This window comes from Bos taurus, chromosome 9 (assembly GCF_002263795.3).
Source record: "Bos taurus isolate L1 Dominette 01449 registration number 42190680 breed Hereford chromosome 9, ARS-UCD2.0, whole genome shotgun sequence".
Lineage (NCBI taxonomy): Eukaryota > Metazoa > Chordata > Mammalia > Artiodactyla > Bovidae > Bos > Bos taurus.
Genome location: NC_037336.1, coordinates 24,134,863 through 24,154,758, shown reverse-complemented (window position 1 = coordinate 24,154,758; position 19,896 = coordinate 24,134,863). Strand labels below are relative to the sequence as shown.

At 38.3% G+C, this 19,896-nt stretch overlaps 1 protein-coding gene across 1 annotated transcript in view; it reads left to right on the top strand.

The window, feature by feature from the left end:
• Window positions 1-19,896, top strand: part of RSPO3 (R-spondin 3) — a 94,128-nt gene that overhangs the window by 31,759 nt on the left and 42,473 nt on the right. Inside the window, exons 2-4 of the mRNA NM_001076034.1 lie at window positions 4,450-4,641; window positions 6,602-6,748; window positions 12,776-12,973. Coding sequence (NP_001069502.1) covers window positions 4,450-4,641; window positions 6,602-6,748; window positions 12,776-12,973 — 537 coding nt within the window. The remainder of the gene's footprint in view (window positions 1-4,449; window positions 4,642-6,601; window positions 6,749-12,775; window positions 12,974-19,896) is intronic.

Sequence of the window (19,896 nt, the reverse complement as noted above, 5' to 3'; positions counted from 1 at the left end):
ATAGATTGGTTTCAAGTATCAAAGGTCTAAGTTCTACTCTTGGATCTAAACTCACTATTTGTCAAGTAGCATTTCATTGAGTCCTAGTCTGGGGTTCCAAAAGAAGTAATTGTGATAACTTCTGTCCTTACTGACAGTAATGTCCATGCTTATATTATTTGTTTATTTACTGATTGCACTGAGTCTTTGTTGCAGTGTCCAGGCTTCTCTAGTTATGGTGTATGGGCTCAGTAGTTGCAGTGTGGGATCTTAGTTCCTCTACCAGTGATCAAACTCAAGTCCCTTGCTTTGGAAGGCAGATTCTTAACCACTGGACCAGCTAGGGAGTCCCTCCGTGGCTAATTTAGCCTTCTGAGATGCATGCTTTGAAAGCAAAAGTGATATAGAAATACAAAGTATTACTGAAATTGTTGTTTAGTAGCTAAGTTGTGTCCAACTCTTTGCAATCCCATGGACTGTAGCCCACCAGGCTCATCTGTCCATGGGATTTCCCAGGCAAGAATAATGGAGTGGGTTTCCATTTCTTCCTCCAGGGGATCTTCCTGACCCAGGGATTGAATCCACATCTCCTGTATTGACAGGCAGATTCTTTTCCACTGAGCCACCAGGGAATCCCTGTTACTAAAATTAACTGATTATACATCTTTTTCTCTTCCTTATTTGGACTACTATTCCTTCTTTTGGCCTCTTTGGCCATCTCCCCCTTTCAAGATGTCTTCTCTAATTAAATGACTCCCACATTCATATCTAGGAACCATTGCAACATTAAGCTCCATCTACTAAGCATCGCTTTTTGGATATTTCACAAAATCTGCAAAATCAAGGACCCCAACCATGTTTATATTTGTAGACCTTCTTATTCTATGTACCTTGCTCTTCCCTCCAACTTCAGGCTTTTATTTAGCAGTCCCTTTCCATTCTGTTTACTGGCCAAAATGCAAAACACAAGTTATTTTACGTACTCAGTCCACATTCTCTTGGTCAACATTTTTGATTGATGCCGCCTCCCAAGTATCCTTGGAATATGAATCCCTCCCTCACCACATTACACTACTTCTGCTGTATTTGAAGCTTTCATCTGTCTTTTTACCTTGATCATTGCTTTAGTCTTCTAGTGTCCATGCCTGCATGCTGTCAAGGAAATTTCCCCTCTATAATAATACAGATGTGGTTATATCACTCACCAGGTTTAAGTCCTCCAAGTCTACAGAATAATTTCCTTGGGAGAGCCCACCAGGGGTTTTGTAATCTAGATCTATCCTGTGCTTCAAAATTGTCTTGATATGCCTTCTACTTCCATTCACTACTAGTTCAGCATCAGTTGCGTGGAACTTGTGCCAGTCTCCTTGATGGGAATTAACATGGTGTTCCCACCTCCGGCCCCACCATGGCCTCTTACATACTGCTAACTTTGATACATTTTCTAAGATTAAGTTCAAACGTGAGATGTTCTATGAAACGTCACCACCACCAATCCCTCCAGTGCTCGTATAAAATAATAATACAAAACATTGTTTGAAAAGGAATGATTCAGAAATAGAAAATGAAGGTATTACTAGAGTGGGGGGAAAATGAACAGCACAACAAGTAGAGTTCTATTTTCTCTCTTAGTATTATAAGACTTTAAGGCTGGAAGGGTTGTTACAGTCAATCCAGACCAAAGTTTTCTGTGGTTTCCATATAAAAAGTAAAAACTCTTCCCTTAAGATGAAGTTTGGGAAATTTGTATCTAGTTGTGTAATACCAACTGCATAACTTGAGTGATCCTTATACAAGGTTCAAGAAAGCAAAATGTCATGATTCTTAACTATAAAAGAATCTAGAATCATAGAATCTGAATTTTGTAGTCTCGATTTTTTTCTTACTTCCCACAGCATAATACTTAACCCCTCCTGAATAAATAAAGTTTGCCATTATTTGTAGCTGCCCATGTTCAAAATTCTCTGATTAAAAACAAACAGGTATTTTCTTTGCCAGTTAGAACAATTACATCTTTAATTTTTCAAAATTATGTTGTCAGAACCTTGAAAAAACAGATCAAAGTTGTAGGTATTAAACCTCACAATTATAAAATATCCTAAATGGTACACCAAAGTAATTAACACAGTGTGATAGTGGAAGGAAGAAAATTGGGGGAAAGAATGCTATTTTGTTAAAAGCTTTTGTCTCAAAAAGCAAAATATGGGGGAAAAAAGAGTAATTGTAGTACCATGTGTGAGTTGAGTGTGCTACATTTCATCAGTAAAGGTTTTAAAGAGGAGGTTGAGAGAGATCACTTTAGCACATTTCATCATTTGGGGCAAAATTGTTAATCCTGGGATGCATACAGAGGTCTCTCTTGCAGAAGTTTCCAGACATTCAAACCCAAATTTTTAAATAAAATTTATTTCAAGGTATATCCATTTTTGAGGCTCAGAACATGTAAATCATGTTTATTTTTTTAACTAATATATTTAACCTTATAATTGACAAAAGTTTCAAGGGGCTTAAACTTACAATTCTGTTCCTTCGAGCAACTGTGTCTCAGAAACAGAGACACATTGATGTGGACCAATCCAGTCCATCTTCATTTAAATTCAGTCTCTTGCTTCCCTGAGCTCAGAATGACTTTCTTTCAAACTGAGGTCTATTTTCCCATGGATGATTTTTATGAAAAGTTTTACAGGTTTTGACCTACAACTATCACTTTTTGAAATGGATCAGTTTGATTCCAAATGCATGGAGTTTTCACCCCCTTTCTTTTTTAGGGTCTTTCCCTGATTAAAATATGTACACATTTTCTGTAAGTCTCCAATACTGGAGTTACTGGCATGAAAAATGACTCTGTTCCTTGGAAGGCAGTATTCACTTACAAGTCCCCCAGGTCCTGTAATGTCTAAACCTCCTGTGCCACTTTATATGTCCGCCCCACCCCATGGAGGAGCATGTACAGGAAAAGCAGACTTCCCTTCCCCCACACATTTCCTCAGTTTATTTACAAAATGTCTTGGAATGAGAATGAGCTGCTTGTGGTTCCTGTGGCTGATTCAGGGATGGTTTCCTCCAGGCAGAGGATGCTGGTCAACTGAATGACCTCTCAGCAGCTAACCCGTGCGCCTCCGTGGTAAGGCTGATTGGGTTTATGTGTACTCCTTCTAACTAAGCCTGATAGGACTTGTTTTTGCAGTAAAGGACTTTGCAGTAATCAAACATCACTGTGAAGACAGACTTAATAATTGGAGGTCCCTCCCACCACCAACAGAAGAGAGAGAGACACAAGGATGCCTTTGCTCTCTTGTGCATCAGCCCTACTTCTCTTAGGGTCAGGATGATTCCCTTCTGCACTCCTAAAGGGACAATAAAGATGTTAATATTGTATTTGAATAGAGAATACATTAGAAGAAAAAATCATCCCAAACACTAGCTACATGAAAGATGCCCCTCAGTCAGCAAATTCCCTCTGCTCACAGACAGTGTCTATAACTAGTTAATAGTCATTTTAAAAATGTTTAAAGTTATGAAGATCTCAAGTAAACATGAATCTTCCAAATGTTTGCTTATATTTGTTCAGACTTGCTAATGAATAGTCTCACCACGTATGTTGGTGATTCTCAGAAATCTTGGAATTCTCAGGAACATGTGTAGTAGCAATCCTTAGGATGGACTGGTCATGTCCTCACCAAATGTAGATTTCACTTAAGTAAATGAAAGATGAGGGCACAAAAACTATGACTTCTCTCCTAACAGATCAAATATTGAACACAACTTATAATAAATATTATTTAATATTATAAATACTTTGTATGATCCATGTGGAACTACTGGTAAGGTAAATCACATTTTCACCATTATATAAATTTCAACTGGCAAATATCATGTGAGCAGAAATGATTCAGGAAAGCATTGGCAAGGAGTGAGGTGCTAAATAGCTACAGAGCTTCAGAGTCAATTTGGTTTGAATCAAAGAGTAAAATTGTGTTTTCTAATACACCAGAGTTTGAAAAAGATATCCTAGAAAGTAATGTTCCTTCTCCAATTAAGTCCCAGTCTATGTTGTCATCCTTATTTGAAGACATTAGATACATCCACCACATACATGAAAAGCAAAACTAATATGTACTGATTTCAAGGAAAGAGCACACAATTCTCATCTCCAATCTACTGGGACACTAGTTCAGTAAGGATACTTCCATTCAATTTATATTATCTATAAATATTTTGAGGCAGTATATTCTTATTTTTCAAATGCTCACATTTTTAAAACTTTGAAACTAAAAAATAATGTATGTATCTATTCAAGGGAAACACCAGATCACAGAAAAGAGAGGGAAAAATTCTGAACTCATTCACCCATTACCACCAAATTGCAAGCTAATAAAAGAACATGTGTATCCTGCCCAGAGAACGTCACTGAACTTCTATATTTATGATTTAACTGTTATTTTTGTCTTTCTACATTTGTCCCCCCAGTGCATCCTAACGTCAGTCAAGGCTGCCAAGGAGGCTGTGCAACATGTTCAGATTACAATGGATGTTTGTCATGTAAGCCCAAACTATTTTTTGTTCTGGAAAGAATTGGCATGAAGCAGATTGGAGTGTGTCTCTCTTCATGTCCAAGTGGATATTATGGAACCCGATATCCAGATATAAATAAGTGTACAAGTAAGTGCCTAAACAAAATTATGTTTTTATCTCATCCTTGGGGGATGGCATCAGTGACTCGATGGACATGAGTTTGAGCAACCTCTGGGAGTTGGTGATGGACAGGGAAGCCTGGCGTGCTGCAGTCCACAGGGTTGCAAAGAGTCAGACAGGACTGAGTGACTGAACTGAACTGACTGGGGGTACTTTCCAGATATGAAATGGCCTCTAGAATTTTTTTAATATTCAATGTTAAGTAAATGATAGTCTTTACCTGACAGTTAGACTAAACCATACTTGAACTTAGCCCTCAGGGCAGGAAAATTCTCACCACTCTGAAAAATATTCCAGTTTTGAGAGGTGTTTTTTGTTTTGTTTTGTTTTGTTTCATTGTAAAAAACAAAACTGAGAATGTGGTGATTATTCATTGAACCTGTATAAGAATATGGCAAGCACCAATGCCATCTGGGTTCCCACTGCTATCACGGAATCCAAGTATTTAATGACTGAAAGAAGTAATTCAGCTCTTCTTGCTTCAAGGATTCCATTACAACAACTGAAATATTGACTTATCAGTTGGAATTAAATGTTGGAAACTCTCAGATCACCTCTCATGTAGACCCTGAAAGTCTTCTCTCCACACTGTAGACTGAGGAACTTTTCAAAACACGAATTAGCACACAGCACTTCTCCAGCATACACCGCATGTGGCCCTGCTTTTCTCTCCAAATTCCCTCCTGTGACTGCCCCTCGATCACTTTGCACAAACTCCACCGGCCTGCTTACAGGATCCCCTCACTTCAAGGCTTTTGAAATCACTGTTCTACACTCCCTGCCTGGTAGTTTGGAAAGCTCTTTGCCCACACCTTCACTTGTTGGCTGGCTCTCTCCCTTCATTTAAGATGCTGCTCAGATGTCATCTTCTGAGAGAGGCATTCCATGGCTATCTTATCCAAAACAATCAACCTCTTCCCCTTACCTGGTGGCTCAGATGGTAAAGCATCTGTCTACAATGTGAGAAACCTGGGTTTGATCCCTGGGTGGGGAAGATTCCCTGGAGAAGGAACTGGCAACCCACTCCAGTACTCTTGCCTTGAAAATCCCATGGACGGAGGAGCTTGGTGCAGGCTACTATCCATGGGGTCACAAAGAGTTGGGCACAACTGAGTGACTTCACTTCACTTCACTTTCCCCTTACCTGTCATTTTGCATATCTTTTTCCTACCTTTTAGGTCTGTCTTAATTTTTTTCTACATCACTTGTCACTCTGGAATAAGTCTGAAACAGACTGCCTAGTTTCAAAGACCACTGTGTTCCATGGTCTTGAGTTAATGACACAATCTTTTTGAGCTATAGTTCCCTTATCTGTAAAATAAGAGATAATAGGGGCTTCCTCGCTGGGTTGTTTTAAGGTTTAAATGACTTAATATTGTAAAATACTTGTAGCAGTGTGTGATCCATGGTAATCACCATGTAAGGGTCAACTATCATTGTTGATCACATCTCCCGTCTTAGAATATAAGCATCATGAAGAACAGACCTTATCTCTCTTTTGTTTGCTGCTGTCAACGTATATCTAGAATGGTGCTTGGCACACAGTGGGCAATCAAATATTTGGTGAATGAACAAAGAAATCTCAAGAGCAGCACGAAGGCAATATCGTAGCACATTTCATGAAAGTTCTAATAAAACATTTTTACTATCATTTAGTAGAAGTAGACGTGCAGTCTTATAAACATTCTTGTCAAAATTTTTTCACAAGGCCAGAAGAACAACAATTTTGAAATCAATGACTGATGTGCATCAACTAAATGATTATGGAGGACTCTTGAATTCTGTTTGGCAAAATAGTTTGAGGCTGTGTGTTTAACACACAAGTTGCAGGTGCCAGTGTTGTAAGCGTACAGAACTGGACCCACAAAAAATAGTTAACTCACAATAATGGAAGTCTATTTCTCTTTTCTTTTTTTTTTGTTTTCAGAATGCAAAGCTGACTGTGATACCTGTTTCAACAAAAATTTCTGCACAAAGTGTAAAAGTGGATTTTACTTACACCTTGGAAAGTGCCTTGACAATTGCCCAGAAGGGTTGGAAGCCAATAACCACACCATGGAGTGCGTCAGTATTGGTGAGGACTTAGGAGATTTGAGAAACATCAGAGCTGATAACATCAGTCTCCGCTCAGAGTCCTGCCTCGCAAGAACCTGAGGGGTTCCTCTTAGAGGCTCACTCCCTCCTTTACAAAGATAACATCTTAATGGGCCTTACTCAGCATGTATTACAGTAAATTTAACACCTTGTGGGCGCCCCATTATTTCTTAGGAACTGTCAATAACTCTTTCAACTATTGTGATATAGACTTATTTTGTATCATTATTTAATGAAGTTTTACTTATAGCAATTTATAGGTATACACACACATACTTCCATATATATGTGTGTGTGTGTGTTACAAATTTAATCTTGAACTACATTTCCACCTTAGCTCAAGAGTTTCCATCTAGGTCTAATGTCAACCAGTGACCAAAGTTATTTTCCAAAAGGAGGAAACATATTCTCTGGATCCAGCCCATTAATACTCAGTAAATGGATCAAAGATTTAAAGAACTGGATATGATAAATCATATTTTTAAAAATCACACTTTTTTCTCTCACACTACTTTGCTGAAATTCTCTGCTTGCACAGGTATTCAGAGACAAGAAGAGGATTTTGGACTTACTCAAACTGACAGACGGACACAGTCCCAGGGTCTGATTAATTGCAGGCTGAGTTTCCTGGAGGGGAGGTTCCTCAGACAAGTTGTTTGTCTAAATAACGGATCACTGTCAAGCTATATTTTCCCTCTTTTAAATGGTGGGCAGCTACTACAGCTACGAGTTTGATGAACAGTTGGGGAGCAGATGCTCAACCAAATGGGGAAACAGCATACTAAATCTCAAAATCCCCTGGGCAAGGGCTGCAAGAACCTTTGATGCTGCAGTGATGCTGGCATATGCACACAAATGTCCCCTTGATTCAGTACGAGATAGTCTCCAGGACACCCCTGGGGTCCCCACAGACAGATCCATTAGAATCGAAAATACTGGAGTAATAGCTCTAAAGTGGCGCTTTAACCATTTCAGATCCATATGAGACTTTTATTTCTAAACAAAGTTTGTATAAGAATGAAACAAATGGATGAAATTTTAAAGATAATTTCAGAAGCATCTGGGAAACAACTTTCCTGAAACAGTTCATGGCTCAATTTGGTTGAGTCTTTATTTTTTTCCCTCTAGGCAATAAAAACAGAAAAATAACTTAGAAATAGAGTAAAAGGTACATGAGAAAGCACTTCACATTCATTTCTCTGTAGGTCCTGAGGGCTGATGATTAGAGGTAATAACTTCCAAACTGTGGAGAAAATAGGAAACAGTTCTGTGGAATATTCAAGGACAGAAGTTCAGAATGAGTTGTAGAAAGTTAGTGGTGTTGCTCTACCTAGGAAAGGGGTGAATGTTTAGACTTATCAGTTGTAGAAGGTGTAGCATCAGTCCTTCAGAGGCCATTCATCTTAAATGTGTTAAAGCTTTCCTATCAGAGAGAGCATTTAACATCTCAAACTGTGGGATTAGCTGTTAAAGCTTCCTGGTAATTTATGCAAAGTAATTTACATAAAGATTGGTAACACAATTAAATTTAAGAAATGTATATATTTTAGAATAGGGGTTAGCAATCTAAAAGCCATTTAGTGAATCTGGCTCCTTGACTAGATGGGTGTAAATCAGGGGTCCCCAATTTCTGGGATCTAATGCCTGATGATCTGAGGTGGCGCTGATGTAATAGGAATAGGAATAAAGTGCAAAAAAAAAAAAAAATGTAATGCACTTGAATCATCCCAAAACCATCCCCTAACCCCTGGTCCATGGGAAAATTGTCTTTCGTGCAATAGATCCCTGGTGCCAAAAAGGTTGGGGACTGCTGGAATTGACCTCTGACATAGGAATAGGCAAATCAACTGCTTTAGTTCTCAGCTGGCTTTTGTTGCTTGCTCCCTAAGGGATGCCTCCCATTGCGTGGTATCTGGCCTACAAGCAGTGTGTTGGCCATGCCCGTGAGTTTACCTCAGAATTTCATGAAAAATGATAACCTGCTTGATGATCACAAAGAACTGTTAAAGCTGTTCCTTTAACAAATCTGAAAACTAGAATCCAGTGAGCTGAAACAGTGATCCCAAGGACACAATGTGAGTTACTGTCAGTGCTATAATTAGTACCTCGACTCTAGCTCTCTAGGACAGAGGTTGAAGGCTATGTCTCTCCCTTTGCTAAAATCTAGACCGTATGACTTGTATCTTACCCAGATTTTCAATTGAGAGAGCCTGTCATAAACTGAGAAAACACTACCCTCATACAGAGCTAGTGTGAAAGACTTACGTCATAACATATCCACTTCTCATGGTTTGCAGGTCGAATTAAGCAAAAATGTCAAATGTACCCAATCTTTTAGTAGACCTATTACTTACACTTTGTGCTCCAAATATTTGCCTCTTTTCTGCACTGTCATTCTGCCATTGTCATTGCTCTTCTTAGAGAGCTGGTGTTCAAGTAGTCACAGAAGGAAAGTACCTAGCTTCAAACAGTGAGTAGTGAAGTAAATGGCCTTGCTACATTCCTTCTGGAGCTATGCAGTCAGACAACAAGAATGAGAAGTGAATAATGTTGTAAGACCACTACTAGTGAAACATTCAGTTGAACTTTTCTCCATTTCAAGAATCCCTTTTACAGCATTCCAGGCTGATGATCAACCACACCATGACCACTTCCGGGGACAAGGAGCTCATTACATTTTTGAGACACTTGTTTCATTAGTGAACAGTTAAACGTTTCCAATGTTAAGATTATTCTTAATGCAGAATATAGAAGAAAGGCAGAGTTGAGCAGTCCTGCTTTTTTCCTTAATTACCTCTTAACCAAATAGTGCCCCAGACCTACACTGTTCATTTAATGATCTGAATATTACTTAAATCACCCTTTTTGTTGTCTTTACATGTTCAACAAAGTTGCCATTTTTTCCAAAAATCTTTTTGCACACAAACATTAAAGGCTCATTTCTTATTCTCTCAATATTTTTTAACTATCTTATTGTATTAGAGCCCTTTATTGTCTGAACTCATTAGTTTTGAATATTTTTCCTCCTCCTTCTTCAATGGAATAATATAAGGCTGTCAGTAACATTTCATTTTTAGAACCATTCATCATCTGACTGAAGCTAACTATGTTGTAATTTTTAAAATCTGTTTCTCTGAAGTCTAGATATGCTTTTTCCTAGAGCATCTTTGCTCTTATAAAAAAGCACTAAAGTTTGGGTCATTTCCACATCATATAATTTTTTTTCTAATTTAGTACTCATAGTTCTGGCATTAAATGAATACTGGACAAAGTTACAGCTCACAAACTGGATTTATTTTTTCCATTTACTTTCTTGAAGGTATTTTTATTGGTGCGTACTAAAGCTCCCCTATGTTTTAATGACTAATATTGGGATCAGAGATATGACCTTAACTGGCAAGAGATTATGACATCATTAGGTGATTTGGTTGCTCTATTCTTTAGCCAATATTATAACAGTATAGCTGAGCATGAAGACTGTTTTGAAAGTGGCTCAATAAAGTTCATTTAAGTTCATAGAAACTTAAACTCACATCCATTTCCACTCAACTCTGTGTTGCACTCAGATATCTGAAAGTAACTGAAAAAAGCATGTGAAAAAAAATGTATTATGAATGGTTTTAAATTTCTAAAACATTTAAGTTATCTTTCTTGAGATTGTACGAAAAATAGTATTCTGCTCTGAAATAAGGATTCTTTACATCAGAAGCTAGCAAAAAAGGTTACTGGGAACTTGTTTTTGTAGAAAGAGAGTCTTCTATCATCTGAAAGGGTTACTGTTGCAAGTCATTTCAGTTGTTGTAAGTCAGGAAGTTTTATGAACATAAATATAAGAATATCACCTTGCAGGTACATATTTTTATAAGTGCAAAAATCTGTTATAGGAAAGACCTTGGAAAGCCAAGACTGAAAAGATTGAAACATACAGAAAAAGGGAAAAAATTCTACCAAAGAAGCTTTAGAAAAAGGATATCAATTCATCCGAGAAACAAGCCAGTCAAGTGAATTCTAGAAGCAGTTTATCAGCTGAAATTGACCTGGAATTCACTTAAAATAGACACTGCTATGCCTGATCTATACTAATTAATAATTGGCAATATTTCAGTATTGTAGCACTGTAGCAAAGGCAGTGAGTTGTAGGCCAAAGACCTGGATTCATCTTTTGCTTAACCATTGTCTCGTACAGAAGTTCTCAAAGTGTGTTCTCAGTACCTGCAAATCTGTATCACCTGTATCATAAAAATGCAAATTCTCAGGCCCCACACAAGACAACTGAATCAGAAACTCAGGGTTGGGACAGGTCCAACATTGTTTGTTTTAGCAAGCCCTCACTGAAGGTGATCCTGTTGCACAATGAACTTTGAGAATCAATTCTTGAGAATGACTAACCTAGCAAGCTATGGTCAGTCAGTTCAGTTCAGTTGCTCAGTCGTGTCTGACTCTGCAACCCTATGGACTGCAGCACGCCAGGCTTCCCTGTCCATCACCAACTCCTGGAGCTTGCTCTAACTCATGTTCATCGAGTCGGTGATGCCATCCAACCATCTAATCCTCTGTCATCCCCTTCTCCTCCTGCCTTCAATCTTTCCCAGCATCAGGGTCTTTTCCAAGAGGTCAGTTCTTCTCATCAGGTGGCCAAAGTATTGGAGTTTCAGCTTCAGCATCAGTCCTTCCAATGAATATTCAGGGTTGATTTCCTTTAGGATTGACTGGTTTGATCTCCTTGCAGTCCAAGGGACTCTCAAGAGTTTTCTCCAACACCACAGTTCAAAAACATCAATTCTTTGGTGCTCAGCTTTCTTTATAGTCCAACTCTCACATCCATACATGACTACTAAAAAAAACCATAGCTTTGACTAGACAGACCTTTGTTGGCAAAGTAATGTCCCTGCTTTTTAATATGCTTTCTAGGTTGATCATGGCTTTTCTTTCAAGGAGCAAGCATCTTTTAATTTCTTGGCTGCAGTAATCATCTGGTCAGGATCAATCAATAGTTGTAGCAGGGCTTCCCTGGTTGCTCAGTGGTAAAGAATCTTCCTGCCAATGCAGGAGATGCAGGTTTGATCCCTGATCCAGGAAGATCCCACGTACCATGGAACAACTAAACCCATGTGTCACAACTATTGAGCCTGTATCCTAGAGCCGGGAGCTGCAATTACTGAGTCCTCATGCCACAACTACTGAAGCCTGTGTGCCCTTAGAGCCCATGCTCCACAACTACAGTAGCTCCAGCTTGCCGAGACAAAAGAGAAAGCCCCCAAGCATCAACGAAGACCCAGCATCAGTTCAGTTCAGTTCAGTCGCTCAGTTGTGTCCGACTCTTTGCGACCCCATGAATCGCAGCACGCCAGGCCTCCCTGTCCATCACCAACTCCCGGAGTTCACCCAGACTCACATCCTTCTTGTCAGTGATGCCATCCAGCCATCTCATCCTCTGTCGTCCCCTTCTCCTCCTGCCCCCAATCCCTCCCAGCATCAGAGTCTTTTCCCATGAGTCAACTCTTCACATGAGGTAGCCAAAGTACTGGAGTTTCAGCTTTAGCATCATTCCTTCCAAAGAAATCCCAGGGCTGATCTCCTTCAGAATGGACTGGTTGAATCTCCTTGCAGTCCAAGGGAATTTCAAGAGTCTTCTCCAACACCACAGTTCAAAAGCATCAATTCTTCCCAGCATAGCCATAAACAAATACATAAATTGTAGCAGTGCTCTAGAAATTATAAAGCATTGGTTACTCATGAGTAATTACATTAATGCCTGAGTTAAAATCTACAGTGAAAAGTAAGCCCAATGCAAGAGTGAGTTTACCTGATAATATAAGGATTAAAAAGGGGAAAACATTCTATTCCTGCCTTTCCCTATTTCTTAAGTCATCTTGCCCAGTTTCGTCCTGCAGGATTTCTGCTCAGAATTTGGGCAAGTACTGATGGAAGCAAGTCTTTTTGTTTATTTAACAATTGTGAAACTGTGTGTGAGTGAACTGAGGCTGTTTCTGGTGGTCTGTTTCAGTGCACTGTGAGGCCAGTGAATGGAGCCCTTGGAGTCCATGCACAAAGAAAGGAAAAACATGCGGCTTCAAAAGAGGAACTGAAACACGGGTCCGAGAAATAATACAGCATCCATCAGCAAAGGGTAACCTGTGTCCCCCCACCAGTGAGGCAAGGAAGTGTACAGTGCAAAGGAAGAAATGTCCAAAGGGAGAACGAGGTACAGTCATACCAACAATATGTGCTCAGTTGGATCCACATGATTTGATGCAAATTTCACTATTTCTTAGGAAACATTTAGTATGATCACTCATGTCTAAAAAAGTCTAAAATGTGTACCAAAGAATATGTTGGCTGTAAAGTACAGAATCTTGAGATGGTGATTCTTAAAAATGGAGCTTGGTATCAGAACTTTTCACATAAGTGTGCTAAATGAATCCTGGAGAAGGAGCTGCATTATAATGCATCTATGTCTATATCTTCCTTTGGGGCCATTATCTTTCCTATCACGCATCTTCCTAGTACCTGGCAAACTCATGGGAAGCCTCAGAAATGCAAAGTCTAACAGCATTTGGTACACATATGAGAATGGTGAATACCAGCCACCAACGTACTCCTTTTTTCATTTCCTACAAATCAAAGTAGTGCAATTAGGTGTTAAGCTTTTATAGCAAAACATGTTTTAAAAGTTGTATATTTTATTAGCATAATACAAGCATTAATGACAATTTATCCCCAGATTTTTTCATATTACACTAACTTTATATATCAGATTATAGAACCTACCAAATCAATATTAAATAACTCTGTGTAAGGGCTTGTTCTGAAGTCTTGTTAGGGCTAAAGAAAACTCATGTATCATTTAATATGATGCTTTCTGGTGATTAAACATCTATCTAGAAGATTTGCAGCTGTTGACTTTTAAAATATAATTTTTCCATCTTTCTTGCTTATCCCCAGTACCACTGCCTACAAATATGCTATGTACCTATTAGTAGTAATCTGAGTCTATAAATGATCCTTTCAATTAATTAATTGAAAAAATTAATGCAGCCAAGCTATAGCTTGGCTGACTCTATAGTTGAACTTCCTTTGCTTATTTCATTCATTCATCATTTTATTGAATTTTTACTTTATAACCACACATAGAGCTAAGCACTTGGGATTCTCAACTAAATAGGGTACCATCTCTATTCTGAAGTTACACTCAGAGTCCAGTGGAGGGTTGAGATAAGTTTAAGCAGATAATCATAGTATCACATATGAAGGGAGACTTGGTGTGTGAAAACACTCAGTGGAAACACAGAAGAGAGTGCTGTGAAACTTTAACTTTGCTCATACAAGAAAGAACTTGGGTCACCCATCCTTTGCACTGTCTTCACTGTACCAAAAGACCAAGTTGATCATCATCAGGATGGGTACAGCCTGCCGTTGCCATTAGTAATCAAGTAGTTAATGTGACAAACTTCTTGAGTATGTGGATTATTTTAAAGGAAATTTCAAACTTTTGTAAATTTATAGGAGGTTTTGATTAAAAATTAGGTTTAAGGAATGAAAGTTGGCTAGTGAAAAAGGTCTTTCTGACATTTGTTACCAATTAATTTAAAACATCTTAGATTTTAAAAGTTGGATTTGGAAATCAAATATTTCATCACTCTTACTTGCTGGTAAGCTCCCATAGCCTTACATTTACTTATGTTTACTAAATTTTCTTGAAATTTAATGATTCACAGGTGGTCTTTGTTCATATTATTTTTTCCACAAAGATTCTACATTACTAATCAGTATTTAGTGTACTTTGCTTTTAAAATATAAGTGAAGAAAATCTCATCCAGTAGATAAATTATGATACTAATTACATTTTATTTCTTTTATTTGAGAAAGTAGTCTTCTAATATATTTTGCTAGCACTGACTTAAACATTGAAAAATGTTAGGTTTTAGACTAGCAGCAAGTAAAATAAATGCCATAAGAAGTTTAAAATAATAACCTGTAACATAAGCTTGACTTAAAGTTTCTTTCTGGTCTTTTTTTCCCTTCTAAGTAGGATACAATGACATTTTATGTTTACAATGAGAACTTTATACAACTAGAAAATTTTAGGTGCTTTATTCTTTTCCAAATTTGATAATCAATAAACTACCGAGTAGGAAGTGTGGATTACATGTATAATTAAATTCAAGATTCAGTTCCATTTTTATTTAATTTTCACTCTTTTTTTTTTAATTTTATTTTATTTTTAAACTTTACATAATTGTATTAGTTTTGCCAAATATCAAAATGAATCCACCACAGGTATACATGTGTTTATACGTCTGTCAAAAGTATTTTCTCAAGTAGCCTATCTAGAAAGTTAAGATAGGAAGGAAACCACTTTTCTCTTCTTTCCTTAACTTCTCTAATCTATTGATTTTCTTAACTTCTCCTAATAATAACTCAAATGTCAAATAAATATCTATTTGAATATGAAGAAACCAAATAGAAAAGTAATTATGACTTCTGAACTTGCCACTCTAGCAAAAATCACATCAAAATCATACTACTACCCAGAGCCTTCTCATTTATATTGTATATCTCAGAGCTATACAATAAAATGATAAATATAAACACAATAAAGTGATGAAGATACGATTTATCCTACCACTAGAAGAGCTGTTACTTGAGCTGCACCTAAATCCTTGTCGATTTACAAAATAACATCTTCTAGGTTCATGGCTGAGCATTTCCATATGAGTAAGCTAAAAGATAAGGCTTTATAAAACAAAATTTAGCCTGAAAATCTTGAATTTAAATTTATATCTATCATCCCTGCCTAAGAGGTTAACAATAGACAGAGGTAGATAATTCTTATTTGGAAAAGGTATGGAGCATGTGTTCAGGATTTTTTCTGCTGTGTTGTAATTGCCAAAGGCAAGGTCTCCAGGGAAGAATGATAAGATCCAGAAATGACTTTTCAAAATGTACACAAAGAAGAAGCTGAATAATAAGAACTAGATTTTAGTAACAGAGTGGATTACTCTTGTTGTAAAATGGATATTTATACACATGAAATTTTCACATATATATATATGAAAAGTTGGTTGCAAAATCTTACACATTTACACATTTTTCTTACTGATATTCTTCTCATGCTTAGAATAATTATCATAAATTAATCCAAGACGATGAATGTGTTTTCTGTAGCCCCAAATCTAAACTTTTCTCTGATACACTACTTGCTTGCACATTTAGGATTATTCCCTTTTACCTGACATGCAGCATTTTAATCACTCTTAACTTCTCCATCAATTATAAACTTTTATAAGAAGTTATTACTATTGCAGTAGTTTCTAGTTGAGTATATCTCAATTGAATTATATATATCTGAAATGTCACAGGTAAGTAACATGTATTTTAAGAGATTATGAGGGCTAACATAACATATACTAGTATCACATATGCCTTAAAACAATGTATTTGAAATAGAAATAAGCAAGGAGAAAATGCACTTTTAATGGTTTCCAAATTATACTTTTTAACTCTTTTGATATATTGGGTTAACCATCTTAGATAAGGGGAAGTGAAACAGAGCAGGGAAGTATATATATCTTTGCATTTGATGCAAAAGAGTGATTTTTTTGTTTGGAGTGGAAGGTAGATGCAAAGAAGGGAAGATCACCAAAATGTTTCCCATTCATATGTGAACGTGAACAAAGTCACTCAGTCGTGTTCGACTCTTTGCGACCCCATGGATTGTAGCCTACCAGGCTCCTCTGTCCATGGGATTTTCCAGGCAATAGTACTGGAGTGGATTGCCATTTCCTTCTCCAAGGGATCTTCCCAACCCAGGGATCGAACCTGGGTCTCCCGCATCGTAGACAGACGCTTTACTGTCTGAGCCACCAGGGAAGTCCTCACAAAACCATTCATATGTAGATTCCTTTAATTAACTGAAGAGAATTTCCGATAGATACTGGGTTTTGAACAAATTTACAAAGAATGAAAGAAATTTTGTCCTTTGGTGAATTGCATGAACAAGATCCTAATTAATTACATGTAGTACACGATCTTGGGATAGAAAGGAGAGAGAACAGAGTCATGGAAAAAATGGGGACAGGGTCTACTTTCTTGGTGTAAAGAAAGAAATAGCATCCTTCTTGGCAGAGGAGGAAAAAAGGAATCCATTAAAATATAAACAAATGAAAATATCCAGACATTTCCAGGGAAGAAACAAGCATGGGAATTATTGCATTATTTGAACGTACTGTAGGTCACCTTATGTGCCTTTCCAAAATTAAGTCCAGTTGTAAAATTCTACTAGGTTTTACATAGAAGAAAAGTGTTGTAAGTTAACTTACAAATTGTTATTAATCATGTTTTTAAATACCAGTATTATACACATGCATTATATTTATCATGAGCACTATATTTAAAATTACAGCAAATTTAGTTTTTTAAAAAGGAAGGAAATAAAAAGTGAATCTACTTTGTTCCCAGGTTTGTGCCCCTGTCCTCTGGTTTACTTCTTAAAATATTTGTAACAACCACCCCAGTGATGAAGAGTTGAGTTTTCTACAGGAAGGATTCATATTAAAAATTCATTCAGATTCAAAACAAGACATTTAGCCAAAATTTTTGGAACCGTTTTCAAAATCCAAATAGAAGGCTTCATTAGCTCAAAATTGTAGGATGCCAACTGGCTTGGAGAATTTCGGTGATGTCCTCTCACCACCTTCACCTCATGGAGGAAGACCAGCTGGCCTGCAGACACTCATCCTGTTTAAGCATTGGAGGGGGGGTGCTCTCTGCTCTTTCCCTGCACACAGTCAGTACACTGGCCCTTTGACATGTCAGAGAAAATTCCACAAAATAGAGAGCTGAGATAAGGATGGCATTAAAGACTGGTTTACAGCCAGTCGTGAGTCTGCTCCCCAGCGTATACATCTTCTTGTCACAGTTAGAGGCATCTAGTGGGGCAAGGCTGCTAAATAGTTTACAATGCACAAGACAGCCCCCCACATCAAAAATTATCTGCCAGTTTAGTCCATCCTAAAGGAGATCAGTCCTGGGTGTTCATTGGAAGGACTGATGTTGAAGCTGAAACTCTAATACTTTGGCCACCTGATGCAAAGAGCTGACTCATGTGAAAAGAGCCTGATGCTGGGAAAGATTAAGGGCAGGAGGAGAAGGGGATGACAGAGGATAAGATGGTTGGATGGCATCACCGACTCAATGGACATGGGTTTGGGTGGACTCCGGGAGTTGATGATGGGCAGGGAGGCCTGGTGTGCTGCGGTTCATGAGGTCACAAGTTGGACACGACTAAGCAACTGAACTGAACTGAACTGAACTATGCCAAAGAGGAGAAACCCTGGTGTAAACTCAACAGTTTCTCTTTGTGATCCTTCTTTAGGGTCTAGTCAGCCCCTTACCTAAATGGTTTTTTGTTGAGATTCTGTGAAGAACCAATGTAAGGTTTCATTCAACCAAGGCAAGGTTTCATTGCCACCAATGGAAACCTGTGCATGGTGCAAACCTTTGGTGACAAGAACAATTTGGTGGAACAGAGGGGAAGTTTTTGCCACCCAATTTCCCTGGTGGCTCAGACAATAAAGAATCTGCCTGCAATGCAGAAGAGCCAGGTTCAATCCCTGGATTTCGAAGAGCCTCTGGAAAAGGGAATGGCAACCCACTCCAGTATTCTTGCCTGGAGAATTCCATGGACAGAGGAGCCTGGTGGGCTACAAGTCCAGAGTCTAACACAACTGAGCGACTTTCACTTTGAATTTAAAATATTCCAGTACCATACAAAAATATTTAGCTATGTTTAAAGCCTCTAAGAAAAGTAATCTATTGCAAATATATAATGCCTTTCACTCTGAGATATGGTCCTTCATATAAATGTGTGGCCTTTCTCTTAAAGGCTAAACCCAGCTTTTCATCTAATGTCCCCAGTGGAGAGGGCTGTCATTTGTTTAGTAAATGTTTAGCTCATTTTTTTGGCTGCACTGGGTCTTTGTTGCTATACACGGCTTTCTCTAGTTGTGGCGAGTGGGGGCTGCCATCTAGTCGCAGTGCACTGGCTTCCTGTTATGATGGCTTCCCTTCTTGCGGAGAACAGGCTCTAGGAGCACAGGCTTCAGTGGTTGTAGCACGTGGGCTCTAGAGCTCCAGCTCAGTCACTGTGGTGCACGAGCTCAGGTGCCCCACGGTATGTGGGATCCTCCCAACCCAAGGATCAAACTCGTGTCCTCTGCACTGGCAGAAGGATTCCCAACCACTGGACCACCAATAAAGCCCCATAGCTGTCTCTTCACCAAGACTAATTATGTGACTATAGTCATCTTTGTTTTGTAATGCTTTCCTGTCTATTCGGTTAAACTACATGAAACTGCCATTTTCTTGCACATAAATGTGTGTGTGTTAGTCATGTCTGACTCTTTGCAACCCCATGGACTATAGCCTACCAGGCTTCTCTGTCCATGGGCTTCTCCAGGCAAGAATACTGGAGTGGGTTGCCATTCCCTTTTCCAGGGGATCTTCCAGACCCAGGGATCAAACCCGGGTCTCCTGCATTCTTTACCGTCTAAGCCACCAGGGACTAGCTCTTACTTTGCTTGTCAATAGTCAAATATTAACAATTTCATGGGCTTCCCTAGTGTCCCAGTTGGTAAAGAATCTGCCTGCAATGCAGGAGACCTGGGTTCAATTCCCAGTGGGGAAAATCCCCTGCAGAAGGAAATGGCAACCCACTCCAGTACTCTTGCCTGGAGAATTCCATGGACAGAGGAACCAGACAGGCTGCAGTCCATGGGATTGCAAAGAGTCAGACATGACTGTGCGACTTTCACTTTCACTAGAGTTTAACCTAATACTTCAAAATTTTATCTCTAAATTCTATAAATACTCAAACTAGACTTAGAGTACCATTGTTACTGACCAAAAGATTACAGTTTGTATATGCTATCACCAAATACAAATTTGGGGCTTTTAATATTAATACAAGTATGCCACTGTTACTGATTCCTAAAGACCCCATAAAAACGTGGCTCATCTTCCAGTCCATCTCAGTCACGTTCACACATGGCCTATGCACTGATTTATTTATTATGTATTTTTTCCTTCACTATGTTACGCAACGGTTACTCCACTTTGTTTCTTTCC